At 40.4% G+C, this 19,432-nt stretch overlaps 1 protein-coding gene across 1 annotated transcript in view; it reads left to right on the forward strand.

Moving 5' to 3' along the window:
- The window catches only part of LOC307256062 (cadherin-12-like), a gene marked incomplete at both ends in the record, with an annotated part of 87,935 nt that overhangs the window by 40,364 nt on the left and 28,139 nt on the right, over window positions 1-19,432 (forward strand). Inside the window, 3 exons of the mRNA XM_080034928.1 lie at window positions 4,925-5,044; window positions 5,805-5,972; window positions 7,097-7,284. Of these exons, the coding sequence (XP_079891054.1) occupies window positions 4,925-5,044; window positions 5,805-5,972; window positions 7,097-7,284 (476 nt within the window). The remainder of the gene's footprint in view (window positions 1-4,924; window positions 5,045-5,804; window positions 5,973-7,096; window positions 7,285-19,432) is intronic.

The following is a 19,432-nucleotide window of genomic DNA, read 5'->3' on the forward strand; positions in this document are numbered from 1 at the left end:
CTTGTGTCCCCAAATCCCCTGTCACACAGACAGAGGTTTTAAATGAACGCTAAGCCCGAACTTCTGCCTCTCACACGCAAACCGTTTGTCTGACAGAAAAAATGATGGTACCGTGAGAATGAGAAGATTCCAATTAATATTCACTGTGACATTTGGGTCTGTATTGTAAACAATTTGGTTAGGCCAGCAAGTTGAAAATGGAGTTCATTTGACATCCGATCATGGAGTGTAGCTCCATCCACTCACTGTTTGATTTTGAGTTTGCGTGCCTTCAAACAAGGCTGTCTCATGAGAAAACTAAACATTTGTTGAAAAAACTGTTTAAGATTATGAAAGAGGGAAGTCAGCTGAATATTTATATGTTAGAATCATGTTTCTAGGATGACGTATGAATGAGCAGATAGGTTTGGCGTCATGTCCAAACTCTTCGAGTTTGGATCCTTCCCTATTCATTTGCATGGAGAGATTGTTTGTTTATTAAACCTTTAATATCTCTGAAGTTATACATTTTATGAAAAAATTGTGAATTATGAAAGTATGCTCCTGTGCAAGACGAACAGGACAAACTTTGAATGGAGTTTCTACGATGAAGTATGAATGAGTAGGAACGATCATAATTCTGCATGAAATATTAAAATTCATAAAAGTTGAATTTATTTGAAATTTTGCAGTGTAGCAAAAAATTCTGAATCATACAGATTAATGTCCTGAAATAGCTGAACAATTGAAGGTGTATATGAAGTTTGTGGGAATAAGTATGAATGAGTGGCTGGGATCTGAATATTTTTCATAAAACGTTGAATAAATATGAAATTATGAATTTTTTTGAAAATGTTGAAATGGCCCATGAAAGCCCTTGAAGAGCTGAAAATATTGATATGTGGAAGTTGTATGAAGGTTGAAGTATGTTGAAGTTATTGAAGGCCAAAGAACGTACGGAATAATAATAATAATAATAATAATAATAATAATAAGAATAAATACGCAGAATATTAAAGCTGTGAATGCTTTCAGCATTCACACCAATAATTTTTATTTGTATAGCCCAATATCACAAAAAGACATTTGCCTCAGTGGGCTTTACATTCCATACAGTACGACACCCTGCCCTGAGACCCTTAGATCGGCTGAGAAAACACTCCCAGTAAAAAACCCTTTATCGGGATTAAAAAAATTGAGAAACCTCAGGGAGAGTTGACAGAGTAAGGGATCCCTCTTCCAGGACGGACATACTGCAATAGATGTCGTAAGTAGAGAAAATCATAAAGAAGTCAATCATTAACCAGATGTTTACGGTAATACTAAATTAAAATATGAATAGTGAATAGTGTTGATGCAGGATGCCTTCTGTGTGCTTTGTAAAAATTAAAAGATCTAAACACCATGGCATTGCTTCCCTTAATCCAAGACGCTGCAAATTGGCCACCTGCCTAACCTATTTGCATATTGAGATGTGATCACAATGCAAACACAATCAAGATAACAAGTGCTTCATGTTACCAGGTGTAAATACAAAAGGCCTGAATCAGGATACAGATTAAATGATAATACCAGGTTTAAATCTGTTGTTTCATTTGCGGGAGTCTACACACAGCCGCACCGTGAATGTGTCTATTAGCCGAAACTTGCAAGCAGAAGGAAAACATTTTACATGTCCTTTGTCTACATACCAGTTTACAGAGCCTAGGCTTTGTAAAACACCAGATTGCACACACAGTACAGACTGGTAGAGGACCGTGAGGAGATATTCACTGAATTTTACAAAAAGTTAATTTGACAGCAGGCATTGTCCAAAAATGAATTGTCCTTTGGTTATGGTTTGTTGGACTAAACTTAAAATTAACTGACATCCGCACAATTAATTTTATTGTCTGAAGCTTCACGGATCAGCTCGGTTCTTAAGGTTCACTTTGCAGTCAGCTTGGACATATTAAGTTGTAGCTGCTGATCACACACACACACGATCACACACACACACACACACACACACACACACACACACACACACACACACACACACACACAGACAAACATGCACCCACACACAGCTCCCTAAGCCAGACTTAGTAGCCCATCTGTCTGCTAAATACCATTGCTGAGAGGTAATTTAACAGTCAAGGTCTTAAGGCATTAAGCTGTTAATGCTTTAGCTGAGGGCCAAAGTGCTCTGAGAGAACACACGCTTGACCCGGGTATGCCTCTGTTGGGGTGAAATGCAGCCATAAACTGAATGGTGGATTAGCTATGGAAGTATCCATGATGATCAAAATTATTCTGTTGTCTCCTTCAGTTTCTTAGATGTTCTTATGAGCCTCATATTGAGCAGGTTAATTTTTTCTGTTTGTGTTAAGGGCTGATATGGGTTGATATGAGATGGCTTTGAAATTGTAGCTGTGCAGCTCTGTGCAGTGTCTTAAAGGGGCAATCCACCAATTTTCCACAAAAAGCTATGTTTACCTACTGATCCGGTGAAAATGATTACTAGTAGTTACCATTAGTTACATAAGTCTAATGTCGTCAGAGGATAAATGCTATTAAGTTGCAATATGGGAAATGTAGGACATTGTATGGAGGACATTTTCTTCACATTTTCGCTTGTCGGAAGTTTTATTTTGAAAGAGACAAACCGGGAAATCTTGAAACTAAAAAAGTCAGATGCAGGATGTGTGGTTCAGGGGTAATGGGTTGATCTACTAAGATCCTAAATAAAGAGGGCTAAACTGCACAAGCATTCTACAAATGTTCACGTTTGGTTTGTGGGAGTATTGCATGTGACCAATTGAGATTCAATTCGCAAATGATAACGGGTGCAAACATGTTAAAGCAGATCGGAATGAGGGTTTAGAGTGGTTATGACTGGTTTTCGTGTTTGGATGGAGAGCGAGTGACAGTAAGCGCAAAGACAAATGTAATGCTTTGGAGGCCATCTTCAACCGGAAAAGGTCCAACTAGCTCATCTTTAAAGATACTAATAGTTGACTTTAAAGATGAGCTAGTTGGACCTTTTTCGGGTTGAAGATGGCCTCAAAATCAACTCCCAAACCTACTGCCAGTTTCTAGAAGATACTTTCTTCAAGCAGTGGTACAGGAAAAAGTCTGCATCTTTCAAGAAGACCATGCTTTTTATGCAGGACAATGCTCCATCACATGCATCGAAGTACTCAATTGCATAGCTAGTCAGTAAAGACCTTAAGGATGAAAAAATAATGGCATGACCCCCTTCACCTGACTTAAACCCTATTGAGAACCTGTGGGCCCTGCTTAAACGGGATATTTACAGTGAAGGAAATCAGTACACCTCTCGGAACAGTGTCTGGGAGGCTGTGGTTGCTGCTGCACAAAAAGTTGATCGTCAACAGATCAAGAAACTGACAAACTCCATGAATGGAAGGCTTGTGACAGTTATTGAAAAGAAGGGTGGCTATATTGGTCACTGATTTTTTTTTTTGACATGTCGGACATTTTTATTTGTAAATTTTGAGTTGTTTTATTATTCTCACTTTAACAGATGAAAATAAACAAGTGAGATGGGAACATTTTAGTTTTTTTATTTAGTTGCAGAATAGTTCTGCATACTAATAGTTGCCTAATAATAGCAAAACATATATATATTCTCGTAAGAAAGACAAAACCTCACTTTTTCTTTCGTAAACATTCAGGTTTAGGTTCTTTAACATTTTGGATTGAACGCGAGCACTGTAGTTGTTCAATAATAAAATTAATCCTCAAAAATACAACTTGTCTAAAATGTTTGCACACAGTGTAAAATTGTAGCCTGGCTCCGCCCATCTACCTACTTCCGCCCCCATAAATTAAATTTTCCCTTCAGTAGTCAGTCTGGGGCTGGGGTGTATTAGCGGGTTCCTGCTCGAACAGATTTCTGAGTGTCCAATCAGCGAACAGATCGAGTGGCTGAGAACGATGACGTCGGGCGCCAGTTTCAGTTGAATGCTGTGTTCCTTTATACTCGGAACTCGGAAATTTCCGACTTGGCAGTACCGAGTTCCGACCTGTCTGTGTTCCAGTGCATCTGCTTGCGAAAGTATGGATGCCTACAACCTTTCTCATCCAAATAACTAAACGTTAGGCTCTAGCAAGTTAGCGTTGCCAGGTACCGGTAGATCCATAGACTACAATATGTAGTGAAGTCGGAAATTTCCGAGTTCCCTGTACAACTGGAACGCACCGTCAGAAGCCGGCTCATGACATACGTCACGACCAAACGTTATGCGATTGGTTGGCAGATCCAGAGTGGCACTGGGAAGATCCAATAGTTTCAAACTTCAACAGACACTCGCCTCCAAGTGAGTGAACGTTTGCCAATAGGGGAGTTCCAGACCTTCTGTACAAATGAAATGAAGTACAATGGTCTGGTTGGACCAGGCTACTAAAAGTCTGCATCAAGATCCGAACTCAGGACATACATTTTATTAATGACATTATTTATTAAGGATTTTTTAGATCAAGATGTGTGTGTGTTTATATTTATCAAGCATCAAGCATCATATGATATGATACATTTGAACATGAAGCATTAAGGCAAAGTACTAAGGGAAGCGTGTGTTATCAACACGCAATCCTCAGTGTGCACCTGTTAGTTTATCAGCTTAAACAGGGTTTTCCTTTGTGCAGGTGAAATCCCGTTAGCACATGTTTTTATACACTTTATTCCATTCCATGAGCACCGGTGGTTAAATAGATTGCCTGCTGCGTTCCTGTTTCACATCAAAATAGTAATTATTCATACTTGTTATCTCAACAATTTAATCAAGAAAATAACCTTTTGTTTTTTTTGTCATGAAAATATATTGATATATAAAAAAGAAAAAGAAAAAAAAAACGTTTTCCTGATATAACAAAGTAATGAACTTGTGATTTTCAGACATGAAACCTAAACACAACATGTGTGTGTGTGTTTGATTAGGAACCTATGTGACAAGGGTGACCGCGTCAGATGCAGATGACCCCACATATGGCAACAGCGCGCGCATCGTCTACAGCATCATTCACGGCCAGCCATACTTCTCTGTCGACCCCAAGACAGGTGAGTGGACAACACAATACATGGAAGCACTTTTTCAAGCAAGTTTATGTATAAAGCACAATTCAGACACAAGCCAATTCAAATTGCTTTAAAACATCGAGATTAGACATTAGAAATTACAATTAAGAGACAATAAGAATAAAGAGCAAGAGACAGGCAGACAAATTGTTAAAAATGAACAGAATTGCATCCAGTTGACTGCATATTGCACATATTAAATATTTTTCATCACATTGCACATTTTAATTTAACTTATCTACTTTTTACTTTCTATTCTATTTTATACATACTGTTTTATATTGTACAAAAATTCCTTTGCATGACTTAGTATTTAGAATTTATCTAATTGTTTAGGTTGTGTTTATCTTATTCTACTCTATATTTTTTCTTTTTTTATCGTTCCTATTGCACCGTGGGCCAGAGATAAACGCCATTTTGATTCTGATGTACGACGTCTTGCATATATCAGAACTGTCAATAAAAAACTTTGACTCAACTTTTGATTTAGATGACAATAAAATCAAGCGAATAATCTACTAAAATGAACAGTTTAAAAGGGAAACAAGGCATAATTGACAATAAGTCTCATACCGGGTCTAAGGGTTTATAAGAAAAATACTGTAAAAGGCTGGCCTGGTAAAGGTTAGTCTTATACTGGGGGAAAGGGGAGAGTATACTAGGTGTGTCTCTCTGTGTTTATATGTATGTATAAATATGGTTGAAATACATAATGAACACCCGCTTCAACCTCCTGCTTCAGGCGTGATCAGGACAGCTCTAGCCAACATGGACCGCGAGGTGAAAGGGGAGTATCAGGTCCTTCTCCAGGCCAAGGACATGGGGGGTCAGTTGGGGGGACTGGCCTCCACCACCACAATTAACATCACCCTCGGAGATGTCAACGACAACCCACCGCGCTTCACTAAGAGTAAGACATTCTCAACCATGTCTTATTTACTTGTTTGTATGGATATGTAAATAAGTTATTGATTGGTTTTCCTCATGGATTAAAACAATCAGTCTACTTGTTCTTTTTGAAACTGTACTTCATGTTATCACTCCTTTTAATATATCTAACTGCGTATTTAAAATGTGCATTTGCACGTTTCTTCTGTTTAAATAAAGATCCCTGTCTATCTCTACCAGACTCTATCCAGGCTTTAAAAGCACTCCTAGCTTTGACATTGAAGCTCTTCCACAAGCTTGTTCCAGCCAGACTTGATATTATACGCCATATGCTGGAATTTATATAAAGGCCTACTGGCATTATGAGGTGATTCCACAATTGATTTGTATAAAATACATCAACCTTTACTATGTTGTGAATCCTTACAATTAATATCGCAACATTTTAAGGCATCTTTAGGCAAAGCAATGTTTCCCAGCAACCCATCAGCTTTAATGAAATGATTCTGGACATCTTCTGTGCTTAATTAAGACCAATCTAATCTTCCTGTGTTAATGCAAGTATGGCAAAATCATAATGAATCTCCATGGCATCCAAAGAGGCATGGGCGTCAAATGTACATGCACAGTGATCCAACCATCAGGTAGGTATGCCATGCCACACTGATGTAGGAAAAACTATTAGTAGGCAAAAGCACCTTGCTTGAGGGTTTTAAACCAGCATTAGAGAAAAAACGCATTAGGTGATTAGCAAATAGAGAGTTCATATCAGAAATGTCAGCATTCATGTCTCCTACAACAAAGACACAGGTTGAAGAATTAAGTAAGAAAGCTTCCTGAAAAGTTACTGTTTCACTGTTGTTGTTGTTGTTGTTGTTGTTGTTTACAGCAGCAGGGCCCAACAGTTGTAATCACAAACCTATTCTATATTAATAACATGTTCATATTACGTTTGGTTCAGGTGTCTGTTTGTTTTGATTTTTGATTATATAATTATTACGATACTGACAATTACATTTAAAGAAAATATGATTTGTAAACTAACTGCAGGCTCTGCAAATGTAAGCATATCACCCACCCCTGAAATGGCATTGTGCACTATGCTTTAATAGCTTTTAATTCTCTTCTCCTTTGTCTTCCTGGAAGGTATTTTCAATCTGCGGGTGCCAGAGTCAGCGTCAGTTGGCTCAGCAGTGGGTCGGATCAGAGCCCACGATATTGATGCTGGCAGCAATGCAGAGGTGGATTATGCCATTGTTCCAGGGGATGAGGGCAACATGTTTGACATCATCTCTGATGGCCAAAGTCAAGAGGGAGTTGTAGTCCTAAAAAAGGTACATTGACTCATCAGCTGCACAGTAGCTGCTTTACATATTGCATATAAGGTGGGGGCTGGATATCTTAATATGCAGTGTTTCCCCCAGGAAATTACTTAGTCAAGGTGGTCGCTGCCATGGGAACAGGAGGCGCAGCACGAAGCGCCACACCGAGGATTTTGGGGGTATTTTGCTCAAAGACGCCAATGCGCACTAAAGAAATTGTTTATTTGAATACAAAAATACAACTGACACTGAACTTAGAGTTGTGCAATTTTGTTTGCTATGTGCAGGTACACATTTTGTATGCAGACAGTAAAAAATACAATTAAAGAAAACTTCTACTGTTTTGGTGCAATACTATGCAGACACACTAAATACAAATAATTGACCATACTCTTAACATGTGTATGCACATCAAAGTGCAAATTCAACTTTCCTTTTTGGATGGGGGGCTTTGCGATTATTGTGGACAATAGGCCTACTGTGTTGCGATAGCCTTTATTTCATTAATGGCTATTATTAGCCTACTTGCTTGATTTATTTTTAAATATAGAGGTTATTGGTCGTTTTGGAACATTTATCTCCCAATTTAAAACAGAAAAATAAAGCAGCATTGAAAGTTGCTGTTTTACAAATAACTTAAAAGTTTAATATACCAATACAATGTGTTTTCCCCTTAAAATGACTAAATGCATTTCAAAGACAGTAACAGTGTGGCACTTCTGTAAACTTACTGAAACTTTGCTGGGCCATCACTCTCATGCATTCATCAGTCTTTTCTCTGCGTTGTCTAAGCTGATAGATAGGGTGTATTGCCACGGTGATGTTGAGTCTTAAACTAGTCTAGCTTTGCACAGCACTTATTTCTGTTCAGCTAAATATCCCTATAGAACTGCACTGAGTTTATTTTCGCCACTAGTTCAATGATGGCTTGCTTCTGCTCGTTGACTCTCCCGCGGACATGCCATATAGTCACGTGCAGCGCGGCACGGTCGCTCACAGAGCCGTGGAGCTGCAGACATACACAGAGCAGCTGATAGGGAAATGCTTGGAGACACACAAGCGTACATTTATTTACCGCAAGTCGCGGCCTTTCGCGCAGTAAGTGACCATGCACAAGCATACATCGCACTTGCTAGTACATTAATTGTGCAGCACTAAAAATAAAGAATACATTTTTAATTACATTTTTTTTTGTCGTTAGGTAGCCAAGGCGGGGCCTTGCGTTGCTAAGGTGGCCGCCTTAGCCATATAGCGCTGGGGGAAACACTGATATGCATCATGATCTATGATGCCGCTCCACTGAGCCGACAGTCCAGTCGAACAATCTGATGTTCAGTAGTGTGATGGTGAAGAGAGATCATTCAGTGTAGTTGTGAAAGCTTAAAAATTAAGAACTGTTCACTGACGCGAGCTAGCTTCCCAAGCGCAGATCCTTCTCGTGTCATCTGTAGGTGCCTGTGTCAAACATTTCTCTCCAAGCTGCACGGCTGCTGCCAATCATCTAGCAGTCCATGTGCACCTGCATGTCACACCCTGGCGCTAAGGTGCTGGGAAGTGTGGTCACTAACATAACACTCATAAGCATAGCTACAGCATGTCAACAATCAGCTCTAGTAAACAAAGGGAATACAAACAGGAGCAAGGACCCTTAACGTGCCCGTAACAGATGGTTTGGACTTGAACAACATACACCAGCATATGGAAAGTTATTTAGTTAATTTTGGGGAAAAACGGTCTCGCTTAATTTTCTGAGAGGATGTGAGGTACAGGATTGGAACAAAATGGAACAAAACCCAAATAAAGGGGGTCCCATCTCTGTTTACCATATAGTAGGGGTTTTTGGACAGTTGTACAATTGGAGTTTGTACTGGTGGATGAGAGGGTCACCTCAATCCCATTAAGAGTTGCAGAGAGGAAAACTCTGACTTTTGTTTGTGTATGCACCTCACAGCTCAGAGTATTCAGCCTTTTTGGGAAAGGTGGAGCACCTTGGGTCAAAGGTCAATAATTGACTGTGTTGCCAGCCTTATGTTCTGAACAGTGGGTTAACAGAGGGGCTGATCTGTCAACTGATCACTATCTGATGGTGAGTTGGGTCAGATGGAGGAGGAAGCTGCTGGACAGACCTGGTAAGCCATTTGGGTGGTAGGGGTTTGCCAGGAACGGCAGAAGAGCTTCAACTCTCGCCTTGAGAAGAGTTTCTCCTGCATTTGAGAGGAGTCAGAATGGCCCCTTTTCAAAACCTCTAATGTGGAAGCAGCTGTTAGGAGCTGTGGTCAAAAGCTGCCTATCTCGGCGGCAAACCAAGAACTTGCTGGTGGACACAAGCAGTTAAGGGGGCCGTCAAGAAGAAGTAGGGGGCCTTTCTGGCTTGGTTAGCACAGAGGACTTATTACTCTACAGAGAGAAATCGCCAGGCAAAAATGGCCACATCGACAGCAGTCACTTAAGCAAAATCCAGGGTGTGGGAAGGAGTTTGGAGAGGCTATGTAGAATGTCTTTAAGGTGGCATCAAAGGAAGAAGGACAGTGTTATTGCCCAGAATTCAACTGGTGATGTTGGAGAGAGAGGAGTGCTTTGATAAATCCTGAACCCATTTCTATCACCTTGGCAGAGACATTGAGGATGTTGAAATGCTGCTCAGAACGCCCCTTTTTATTTTTTAAATTGGGGAGTTGTGGAACAGCGTACCAACCTTTTACCCTGTCGCAGATTTTTAAGGGAGCATGGTAGTTTAGCCCACCTGTCTACATGCGATTCGTAGATTTGGAGAAGGTTTATGATTGTATCCCACAAGTAGCCTGGTTCTACCAGACCATCATACTTCATTTCATTTGTACAGAAGGTCTGGAATCGTTCAATTGACAAACGTTAACTCACTTGAAGGCGGGTGTCTGTTGAAGTTTAAAACTATTGGATCTGCCCAGTGCCACTCTGGATCTGCCAACCAACCATGTCATGCGCCGGCTTCTGAGCCACTCCTTCTGTTCGCTGATTGGACCGGCAGAAATCTGTCCGGAGAAAACCTAAGAATATACAGTACTGCACACCCAGACTGACTACTGAAGGGAAATGAAAATTGAGTGGAAGTAGTAGGCGGGCGGTCCAGGCTATCCCACAAGGTGGTCTCCAAAGCATATTTAAAATTGAGGATTTTTGAAAATAAGTTATTTTTTACTACACAGTTGGGGTACATTTCCTATACGCTGTGTAGCTAATTTATTTAAGAATGAATACATCACAGTTTCATGGATATTTTTAACACTGCGCTACTTCGCTAAATATGTCACGAAAAACATGTAGTTCCATGGCTTGTAAGGCAACTCTGACTGAGAAATTACACATTTCCGATGAACAAACCATTACTGTAGTTTCACAGATTTTAACTCCTCATAAAAGGTTTCAATGGGAAATCAGATCTCAACAAAGGGCTTTTCCAAAATAAGTCTTCTTTTCACTACCTCATATCAAACTCACATGCAAACCCACAGAGAACACAGTGCACATGTCACATCACATCTAGCAGTCTTACATCAGAGTGCTGTGGTGGCTTTTATTTGAGAATGTCCTCTAAATTGGAACTGACATAACAGCTACTTACTTAGCACAAAACTTTGCCAGCTACATATCCTATTTTAGATCCGAGACAAGCCAAGAAATCTATGACTCAGTGCTGACATTATGTCCCTGCCTCCCGTTTTTAACGCAAAGGTGCAGTTGTTGAGCAATTAAAAAAAAGAAGTTGACGCATTTGACATCATTCATCATCATGAAGCATTTGACCGAAATGTTTTTCAAAACTGAACATATTTTATGGCTTTTTTGACATTGTCGATTAACCGATTTGTAGTGTTATGGTGAGTGGACAGATTGTTTTCTGTCCAACAGAAGACCTTTAAAAGATATATGTATTGTGGGGGAACAATAGTAACTTCTGAAAGATACAGTGAGTGGTGAGACTCTGAAAGTTGACATGCCAGGTTTGTAATTCACAGGCTTAACTTTTTATTCATAAATATACTGTAGGTAAGCACTTTTTGGAATTTTTCCAAGTTTTGGGGTCTTCTCTAAATATATATCTTAAATCCTTGAGGCCCCAAAATGCACATAAGTGGCCATGCTTGCTTGAATTCAGTTGTATAAGACTTTTTAGAATACTTTCCGGATGCACTACATACATATACATATATGTCAATTTGTCATTATATGCATGCTCGTTGAGCTGCCCCCAAGCCAAGTTGCTAAAATCAAATCCAATAATGCAGGTGTGATACACCGTTTCTTGGGCATGAGAATTGGTTTGGTATTTAAGGATTAACTAAGTCTCAGTGTGACATTAAGCAAGGCAAGATTTTGGAATCCAGCCAGACACTGATGTACAGCGGCCAACATGCATTAGGTCAGGTTTGAAGAGGCAGCCAAAGGACACAGCAAATCTACAGATTAAAAACACACAATTCTGAGATTAACTTTGTTTTGAATGCCTCGCTTTGCTCTTAATTACTTTGAGCAATTTCTGTGGTCATTGTTAAGTGAGTTATATTCTGTTGCTGCTGGCCTTATCTTAACAGCTTCTCTATATGAAAAGAAGATTCTTAACACATATAAAAGCGAGGCATGTATGGCACTGTGGATATGAATGTGGATATATTTTGTTTTGTTTCATAACTTTGCATGTAATATGCGTATAGAAAATATACAGGATATCACGTCAAAAGGGGTATAGGTGCAATAAGCAAATTATTCAACCTACACCTTTTCGGTAAAGTTGTGTATCTTTGTGAATCGAAATAAACTACACTAAACTAAACATCCACAATGCTTATTGATGACCATGTCTGCGTGAAGTCCCAGGGACGTGAGGGAAATATTTTGACATAAACACGCAGGTTGATAAAATATTCACTGTTTTTTTCTAAAGTGAATAAAAGCATATAAGTATAAAAGCATATTGCAGCTCTATCAGACATTAATCTCTGGCCAACTGCTCTCTCTCTCTCCAAACCTTTCCTCTACACTCTTCTGTCCGTGGCAAGATGCCAAACACTTATATCCTCCCTGGCTCCCTGGCCTGCCAATCAGCCCTCTACCCTTCACTTAACCCTACAAGTCTATGTGTCAGCCCAACTGAATCACAGAGTGATTTGTATTGATCCAAGACAGGTTTTAATTCTCTCCTCTTTAATCATGGGTCAGGTCACAAGAAGACCAATTTCAGGTCCGTTGGGAGACACTTCATTCCTCAGTAGCATGGCTGTTTGAAACTTAATGAGAGTGAGATAGTTTTGGCCCTCTTCGTTTTGTATGTCTTACCGTCAGTGTCTCCATCATTCTATTAGGCTTGTCTGCAGTATGTCAGGCAATCATCCTGTCTAAGCGGAGTTGCTTAGTGTAATGAGTTTAGAGGGATAGTCGCGGGGCACACAGAAAGATTAGAAATGAGAGATAAGTAAAGGCTGGCTACAGTATTTAGCTGGTTTGTTTGTGTTGCGTGTTCAAACATTCCAATCTGAACAAAAGTTATTTGTATATTAACCTCTTATTTTTAAATACTTCACACTTAGTCATATTTGTTCAAGATGGAAGCTCCTTAAAGATGCAGTGTGTGATAAAGGTGTATTTTGGTCCCATCTCATGGTTAGATTGTAAAATTATTCGCTTGCTAAGCCCTCCCTTTGGGATGATCACAAGTAGTTTTGCAGTGGCATCCCACTTCTGCCCATATTACACTAACTTTGCTTACCCATTGCAATCTTATATAGCATCGATTTTAACAAGACAAAGGATAGGAAGCTATTCCTATAGAAATCAAACTTTGAAGCTAATATATTCAATGGTTTTAAATCTTCTGAGTGTTATTTGTAGCCATTAGCTCCCCAAGTAGCCTCGCTGTAGCATCCTGCTTTTGCTGCATTTTGATTGTGAACATGTCATTTATATTAGCTTGTGGCTGTCAGTGCATCTGTATGAACATAGTCTTTCATGTAGACAAGGATCGGTCTAGTCAAACTGTTCAAAGTATGGCTGAGCTCCTGCGTTAGACATCTCACATGCGGGTAAACCATAGATAGTATATAAAACACTGTTCTACACTCCGCAGTGTCTCTCTAGTATCCAATCACGGGAGAGACGGTGGGAGGGCATATACCAAGTGGGAGAGCCCAGCACGACTGCAGGCTGCAGATACCAAAATAGATCATCCTGAGATAAATGGAAAATCAGGGTATAGAGGCTTGCTACAATAAATGATCTGAACGGGTTTTTCAGCAAACATCTAAAAAAAAGTATTAGGGACTACTTAGACCGTATAAAATGTACAGAAAAGTGCATAATATCGGAGCTTTAAGGCGAGACACGGCAGGCAAAAACATAGTTTTTTGAAGCACTGGTCAATTTTGAGATTTGTGTCTATTTAGCTTCTATAACATGTCTTCTTTCATACTAGTATGGATAAAAGGTCCAAAATATACGTTTTAGGTGTTTATTTTACTAAACTTTGACCGCTTGCGTCTGTATTTTGCTCCTAAATTCGTCAAAAGTGAGCATTCTAACGTAACATACAGCACCGCGACCGCTGTATGAATCATAATAACCATGGTACTGTTGGAAAGCTCTGAATCTCAAGTGCAACGTTATCGGATCCAAATATGGTCATTTCCTTTGTATCAGTAACCAATCGTGAAAGTGTGAGGAGGGATTCAATGCTAGGAACGCGACCTCATTGGCTAATGCACATTTCTGACGATGTGATTCGCTAAAAGGCATCACGTGATGCTAGCCGCGGGTAGCTCGAAAATCACAAAATAAAATAGGAAAAACGTTGAAAATATGCCAAACCAACACAAAACAAATACTTAATCAATTGGCTACGGACATTACATGATCGCCATTTGAAGGGGAGAAGTGTTAAAGACATGTAAATCACGCCGATCACGTCGGAGAGACACAGACTGTCAGACGATCAGAGGGGAGATGGTGGGGAGAGAGAGCGTCTGTGCCGACTCCAGAGCAGGTTGACAGACAGTGGCTAATAATGAATGAATCACGTTTAAATTAGCATGTGGATGTAAATGTTACTATGCTATGGTTTATATATGTTAAGCAGTGGTAGGCCTATATGGCATTGAGGGGTGTAGGGCCTAATTCAATAAATTACTCTAGCTATAATCAGTGATTATCAGCAGAATTCACGTTTTTATCTTTAACGGCCGTTTTCTCAAAATGAGCTTTTTCCAATACTCTGAGAAAGATATCTCAACTTCTAGACCACTGACATCAACCAAACTTTCTATAATCATTCATAGCACTATTTTAAAGGTTTTTACAGAAGGAGTTGTTAATATATTGTTAATTGTCTGATTTATGATACATTTTCCTCCTAAAAACATGCCTAAATGCATTTATAAGACATGTACATAGTATTTTTTGATTTATTAAATGAAAAAAGGCTGTATCCAAAATCTGTTGTGTAAAAACTTTAGAAACTAATATGTGATTAAAATAAAATAGAGATTTTAACTCTGGCTTTATCCAACATCTCGATTGTTTTCTCGAAAAATGACCCAAATTTACACATAATTGGTTAAATATTGCCATATTTGCATATTTAATAAAATATTAAAGAAAAACATGTAATACAAAAACTAATTGTGTTAGTGTCAGTAATCAACTGGCAAAGTTTCATGATGATATCTATAAGTTAAAAAAAATCCCTATTCACCTGGGGTGTCTCGCCAGGTGAATAGTCCCAGTCTATCAATAATATTTATTGATAGACTGGGACTGGCGACAGGCAGGCACGAGGTAGACAGGAACAGCAGGCAAGCAGGTAACGTAGCAAGCAGGCAGGTGGAATGACAGGAGCAAACTGTGACAGAAAAAACACAAGGAGCAGTGTTTCCCCTACCATTATACAGGCCTGGCGGGCCCGCCAGGCCAACGGGACCCCCCGCCAGGCCAACAGCAGCCTGACTTAAAAATAAATAAAAAATAAATCATTGATTCCGTAATAATCATTTGCGAGCGTCTGCGCGGCACTGTCGGTCTATCCCTCGTGTGCGCCTGTCATCCCATCAGCTGATCTGTGTGTCTGCGTGTGTCTGTGTTCTGCGCGCGGCGCGATGCGCGTGTGCATTCGGTGCACACTTGTTAGACACGGAAGCCAATGAGCAGGAGCATGACTAGCAAGAAAACGTTGAACTAGTGGCGAAAATAAAACCAGCGCCTACTCTATGGAGATATTAAGGACTCAGTAGTCTCGCAAAGCCAGACCAAACTACAGCAAGTAGTAGGGTCTGGAAGCACTCTGTTTAGAGCCGTCTATTCGGGTGGGGAAACCGGGGGAAACTGGGCTAGCCTGTTTGTATTTGTTTAAACCAATCACAATCATCTAGGGCGGGGCTAACCCCGGGAAGCAGCAGCGGTGTCCTGCAAAATAGTGCCGGGGGGGGACTTATTTTGATGGAACGTCTTCACGTCCAGAGACTGTCAGAGAAATGGCTAAACCCGCAAACGCCACACAAAAACTATTAAAGACAAAAGGAATATACATAGTGTGTTGCTTTCTAACCAGCATGTCAAGACACCATACACTTTAGCCCCCGAGGAGCTCACGGGATAACTTAACCGGAGTTAACTAGCCACCCACGTAGTGTTATCTCTGGTAACATTATCATCGGCGGTTGAGAGGACGGCTACGGCGGTCGAGTAGAATTTTTAGCATTCGAGAACTTATGTCACCACCTCCTATCGCTGTAGTCAGAGCCGTAGTCCGTCTGTTTACAGGCAGAACAGGGTTTTGACGTTGTGAGCGCTACACCAACTGCAGCAAGTAGCCGTAAGAGTTGCTAGGTGGTAGTGGAAGCCGTTGGAATCTTTCCCCGTCGCTAAAACACCGCTGCTTAGTCCCTAATTCACCAAAGAAAGGGAACGGCGGATCTTAATCTAGCTGGTTATAAGGTCCGGTGCTCAATTCAAACCCCCACGCTTCATTTTCCAGAGTTTATGAGGGTATTTCTGCCCGGGGGTAGTTGTACAATGAAGTTGGACAGCTAGGCTAAGCTAGGATGCATCCCGGACCGCCGCCGCCAATATTATTATCCCGAAGTATCGCCACACTTTATTTCTGTCTACAGTAATGTGACTTCTCACACCCTGTGTGTGTGTGTGTGTGTGTGTGTGTGTGTGTGTGTGAGAGAGAGAGCGCGCTGCACATAAGCACACGGGTTGACTGTGAGCGAATTGTTTCCGAATTTGAGGGGGATCACAATAGGGGAAAGCCAGCAACCGGAATAGGAGGGGGCTGCGTCAGGGCAGCGTAGCTTTTCGACGCAAGCGAATAGACGCTGGCGGAAGTGGTCATGCCAGACTAAGGACTCAGTAACAGGGACGTTGAACAGGAAAAAGTGCTGAGCAAAACTTAGAAAGTTAAAATCGCTACGTCGCCGTGGCAACACAACCAATCTGTATCAACAGCAGAGACAGCGCTGAAAAAAACGGCATGCACTCGTTTCAGTAAGTTTAGAGAAGTGCCTCATTGCTACTGCCTTTGGCATTCTTCTCAGAAAAGCATTCATTTATTTTCAGGGGACATATTAATTTATTTATTGTTTTAACTGTTACGTTATCTTGAAAACAGCAGGCCATAGTAGGCCTACAAGCTTTATTTTTTTGTATTTTCAATGCTAGGCTTTATTTTTATGTTTTAAATTGAGAAATAGGCTAGATGAAATATAATGGTCGGAATAGGGAAGTTGCCTTATGTAGCACACATGTTGATAGGCTAATCATGATGTGTAGCCTATGTTAATTAATTAATTTTCAACAAAGCTATTTTCATAAAAAATAAATAAAAAAATGTTTCAGTAGGCTAGCTTCAAGGTGAGGTGATTCAGATTATTCCAGAAATGAGTACTAGACAGGACCTGTCTATATTAGATCTTAGTGTTTATTGTTTTTTTTATTGAAATCCACGTGTTTTTCTTCAATAGTTTACGTGGCTTGTGTCTCCAAATTATTACAGAAAATAGTTATAGGCAGGACATATGACAGTTGTTTACAGAGCACAGAATTAAACAGATTTCACCTCTCAAAGTGCACCAGATTGATGTATTTAACTTTAAAAGGATAAGGTTTCTTCTGCAGGGGGATGCCCCCAGACCCCCCTAGAAGGTCCATTCTCACCCAGCAGCATCTATCCTGATCTAAATCCTGTGAGAAACACCACATGTACAAATGTACTTATGAATGTGAAAGTATAACCCTATGCCCTCATTTTTAACAGGTTGTCAAAAGAGGCTCATCCCAAATGGGGTTCGTTTTGGTCAATTTCTTCTAGAAATTTGGTACGCACTCGGCGCGCATACTCTTTATCAGCTCTTACCACCGGGCCTAAAAAAAATTCTAGGGGAAACACTGCAAGGAGGGTTTAGCTACACAAGCTAGGAACATGAGAGAACAAAACAGGACATCATCAACAACATCTACAGCTAAAAACCGCTCCCGCTGGAAGTACGATCAGGCGGCGAATTACTGGAAATCCAGAGGCTTTAAAGGGAGAGTTCGATTGTGGGAATGAGCTTCACCTGGTGCAGCCTGCAATAGAGGTTTAGCCACGCCCACATGCATCACAGACAGGGGGAGAAATAGGAGGAAGAGACGAACATGGGAAAACAGACAACAAACAGAGCAGATGGACCATGCCGTGAGCCATGACATATCTATCAATATATGTGATTGACAGGTGGGTGTTTGTGAGAAACGACAATATGTCTCTTTCCCACGAGGCTGTCAGGAGTGAGTGGATGTAATTCAGGTGTGTTTGTGTAGGCTGGATATTATCCCTGCGTTCCAATACCCATACCTTCAGCTATTCGGAACGCATGGTATATGTGTGGTTGGGTTTGCAAATAATGATGCTTTTCTCTCAGCTTTCAAACGTCCCCCGTAGTATTTTTTACAACACAATGGCCTGACACTATACAGTCCTGGACAAAAGTCGTGTCACTTATCCATTTTGTAGAAACAACATCTTATAACCTGACTTTTAATTAATCCATTGGTTTTAGAAATGGCTCATATGAAAGCTAAAACCCCCCCAAATTATGTTTAATAAACTAAAATAAATTTGCTTCACTGAAGAAATATTGATCATTTAATGAACACAGAAAGGTCAGATGTTGGCAGGACAAAAGTGTTGTCGCCTACAGAGAGTAATGTGAAAATGTAACAAATAATTTACTTCAAATACAAAAATATGTTGCATAACATCAGTGAATTAAGTAGTGGTGCTGAGAGATCCATATTTAATATCTTATATGACTTCCATGAGCTTGAAGGACTGCATCCATGCGGTTTGACAATGATTCATACAATTTATTGATGAAGTCATCAGGAATAGCAAAGAAAGCAGTCTTACATGCCTCCCAGAGTTCATCAAGATTCTTTGTTTTGGTCTTCCAAGCTTCCTCTTTCATTCTACCTGCTCTACATGCTCAATGATGTTCATGTCTGGTGACTGGGCTGGCCAGTCCTGGAGCATCGCCTTGAGGAACTTTGATGTAGAGATGGAAGTATGCGATGGAGCAACCATGTGATGTAATTCAACTGAAGATTCATCTGAGAAATCCACCTTCCTGGTCGAATCAGTGCCCATAAACCAGCACTTACCAAAAGGCAATTTAAAAAACATGTGAAAGGATGGATGCTAGAAAAGTGGCAGAAGGTGGATTTCTCAGATGAATCTTCGGTTAAATTCCTTCACAGCCACCGCAAATATTGCAGGAGACCTACTGGAGCCTGCATGGATCCGAGACTCACCAATAAAACAGTTAAGTTTGGTGGCGGAAAAATCATGGTCTGGGGTTACATCCAGTATGGGGGTGTGCATATTTGCAGGGTGGAAGGCAATATCAATAGCCTAAAATATCAAGAAGAACTAGAACTGCGAGCAGTTGTGAACGGGGGCCAAGCCTCCCACGCGACTCGGGATCGGGCGTCGTCGTCCGCGGCGCCGGCCCCTCGCTTCACGGAATCCGGGGATGTAAAGTTTTTGAACGTGGGATGTTCGGTTTGGGAGTTATAGACCAAACGGCAAAAAAATTGCAGAAAAAGATGCTCAAGTGGATAAGGAGATGTATACTTTTTGTGTTTTTTGCACCCC

The sequence above is a fragment of the Ammodytes marinus genome (genome assembly GCF_949987685.1).
Source record: "Ammodytes marinus genome assembly, chromosome: 9".
NCBI classification, from domain to species: Eukaryota; Metazoa; Chordata; class Actinopteri; order Uranoscopiformes; family Ammodytidae; genus Ammodytes; species Ammodytes marinus.